The sequence below is a fragment of the Triticum aestivum genome, chromosome 4B, assembly GCF_018294505.1.
Source record: "Triticum aestivum cultivar Chinese Spring chromosome 4B, IWGSC CS RefSeq v2.1, whole genome shotgun sequence".
NCBI lineage: Eukaryota > Viridiplantae > Streptophyta > Magnoliopsida > Poales > Poaceae > Triticum > Triticum aestivum.
The window spans coordinates 665,157,040-665,159,435 of record NC_057804.1 but is presented as its reverse complement, the minus strand read 5'-3'; the positions used below and the strand labels follow the sequence as shown (position 1 = coordinate 665,159,435).

General features: G+C 41.8%; 1 protein-coding gene across 1 annotated transcript; it reads right to left on the bottom strand.

The window, feature by feature from the left end:
• Positions 1-283: 283 nt before the first annotated feature.
• Positions 284-1,701, bottom strand: LOC123089781 (uncharacterized). Its single transcript, XM_044511365.1, has 3 exons — positions 1,299-1,701; positions 899-1,079; positions 284-555 (listed from the first exon to the last, which is right to left on the bottom strand). The coding sequence occupies exons 1-3, from the start codon at positions 1,649-1,651 to the stop codon at positions 526-528; spliced, it is 564 nt and encodes a 187-aa protein (XP_044367300.1). The 5' UTR covers positions 1,652-1,701; the 3' UTR covers positions 284-525.
• Positions 1,702-2,396: the final 695 nt, after the last annotated feature.

Below are 2,396 nucleotides of genomic sequence, written 5' to 3'. Positions count from 1 at the left end.
GCCCTCAGCTCATTCACCTCGGTCAACAGGGAGCTTGCCTATCAAGGGAGCTTAGAGTTTTAGAAAATTCGTTGTGGATACCATCATTTAGAGCTATGGAATATATTTGGATTCGAGATTATGTGGTTTGGTAGATTCATGTATAACGCTATTTGTAGCATTTTGCAAAAATAATAGTTGTGAGAAACTCTCCAGGCTAGGGTGCATTTTGTGCACCACACAAATATCGATGCATAAAATTGATCCTCGAAAAAATAAGGCCAACCTTCATCTCACTCATGTGTTCCTTCAAATAATGTAAATATTTTCTTGCCACACTGCGGATCCAAAGCATGCATACAAAATATATTACATATAATAATAAATACCACACTGTGGATTTTAGGAATAATTTACTATCCCATGATAGAAATCCACAAATTATTTTAAATACAACAACACCAATGACAACAACCTCACGACGTAGTTCTTGTCAGATCTACCCATGCGGGGTATATATGCAACATCAACACACCTTTAATCATATTACTGGGCAGCAATACCATTTGCATTAACCTGTAGAAATTGAAGAAAACCAATAGTAAGGTTAGCATAACTACTGCACCCTCATCTCCAAAATGTTAACATCTCTTAAAAAATTTAAAGACCAATCATGTGCTACTTTATCCATTACCGATTTGTATGAAAGGTAAGTAATTAACTATAAAATAACTATAGTTTTGTGTCCCTTTTACCATTACCACTTACTATATTACTGCTTTGGTTATTAATTATCTACAAAATCTAACAATACCATTCGTGCCTAATGAACAATAACATTTTTGGTAGTTAATTGTTTGCCAGATAGATTATTGTCATCTTAATTATGCAGAGTTTTCTTATCGTATCTTCAACTTACCGCAGGCGGGGTATAGAATGCACGAATATCAAGTTGTCTATAGTTCTCAAGGGCCGTCGCCCTTAACAGAGTATGTTTAATGGTGCCATCTGCCCTGGACAATTCTTTGGTACCGCCAACAATAGCCCACAGACCATCTGTATTGGTGATCCCCATGACTTGAAAGGTCGACCCATTGAACCTATTTCAAGCGGGCAACAATAATATCAAAAAAAGCTTGTAAATGTGTGCGTGCGACTGCATAGCATATATATAATCTTAACTTCTATAGAAATACAACTATTTTACTTGTAATCAAGCTATGCAAAAATAGTCGCAATGTAAGGACCTCCAGCATGCAGTTGGGATCTAATGAATTTCTTTTGCAAAAAGATAGAGAACATAGCTAATAATTCAATACCTGGCTCCCTCGAAGACTATGCTGAGAGAAGTGAACCAGTCACCGGCGGCTGGGCCAGCCTTGGTGTGAGTGCCTCTTGCACGGGCAACTATGGCTGCGTTAGGCAGAGGCGCGTCGAGCACATCCCAGTTGTTGACGACGATCGTACCAAATCCTGTGGTGGGGTGCACGGAGTGAACCATCTCTTCCTGGTTCGCGTTTGCTCCGCCCCCAATCTGCCGCGCGTATAAGGTCCATTGTAGCTCCACTTCACAGCGGGAAGGGCATGATAAGGCTAGATCCGCCATGGCGCCAAGGATGAAGCTGGAGACGAGCAGCAGGAAGTAGAGAGCATTTTTAGGAGGAATGGCCATGGCCGTCTCTATGAGGAATAGGGACAGATTCTTGCTCGCTCTGTCTTTCTCGTGTGTTGTGTGTGTGAGTGGTACGTGAAGACGAGGGTTCCATTTATAGACCTGAAGGACTAGCATTAGTGTGTAACCGCTAACTATACTTGATGACTATCGCGGGCGTTCGTCGTTTTCATTTCTGTTCTATTCTGGCCGGACGGCCTTTCGAGCAAAGAAATCGTAGCAAGTTTTTCATGTAATGTAATTGAATGGATCAGAACGAATACTATTGTTCAACCTGCGACCTAGCTACTCTTTTGTCTTAGTGCATAGGTAAGAGGATTAGCATTATTGCAGGACCTAGTCCGTTATCTGTTATGACCAGCAAGGAGCTACATTCGTCATTTGTAATTCTCCTTCCCAGCTGGCCCCTATTGAATTTTAGTGCCAACACATGCAGGATATATATTTTTAGTCATTAATACGGGCTGTGTGAAAGCACAGTCGTACCAAACGCACGGGTCATCATATACGTGTGGTATATGCTGAAATGTTATGCCGTTTCTATATTATGTGCTGTCGGACACAAGAGCTATTTGGGCACTATATGTTTCAGCTGCACATCAAAACAGAAACCCTAACCCTCAACCTTACCTCATTTTCTCCTTTCACATACTCTAACGAGGGTTGGCATGCTCGGGTGACTTCTCGCCTCCCCCGCTTCCTTGACGACACCTCCCTTCCTGCTGCGCCGTTTGGTGACTACACT

Bases quoted from the DNA above. Each gene is read 5' to 3' on its own strand.
- LOC123089781 (XM_044511365.1), bottom strand. From the start codon at position 1,651: ATGGCCATTCCTCCTAAAAATGCTCTCTACTTCCTGCTGCTCGTCTCC. The intron at 1,080-1,298 runs GTATTGAATTAT...CGCTTGAAATAG, and splicing joins ATAGTCTTCGAGGGAGCCAG to GTTCAATGGGTCGACCTTTC. The intron at 556-898 runs GTAAGTTGAAGA...CAATTTCTACAG, and splicing joins CATTCTATACCCCGCCTGCG to GTTAATGCAAATGGTATTGC.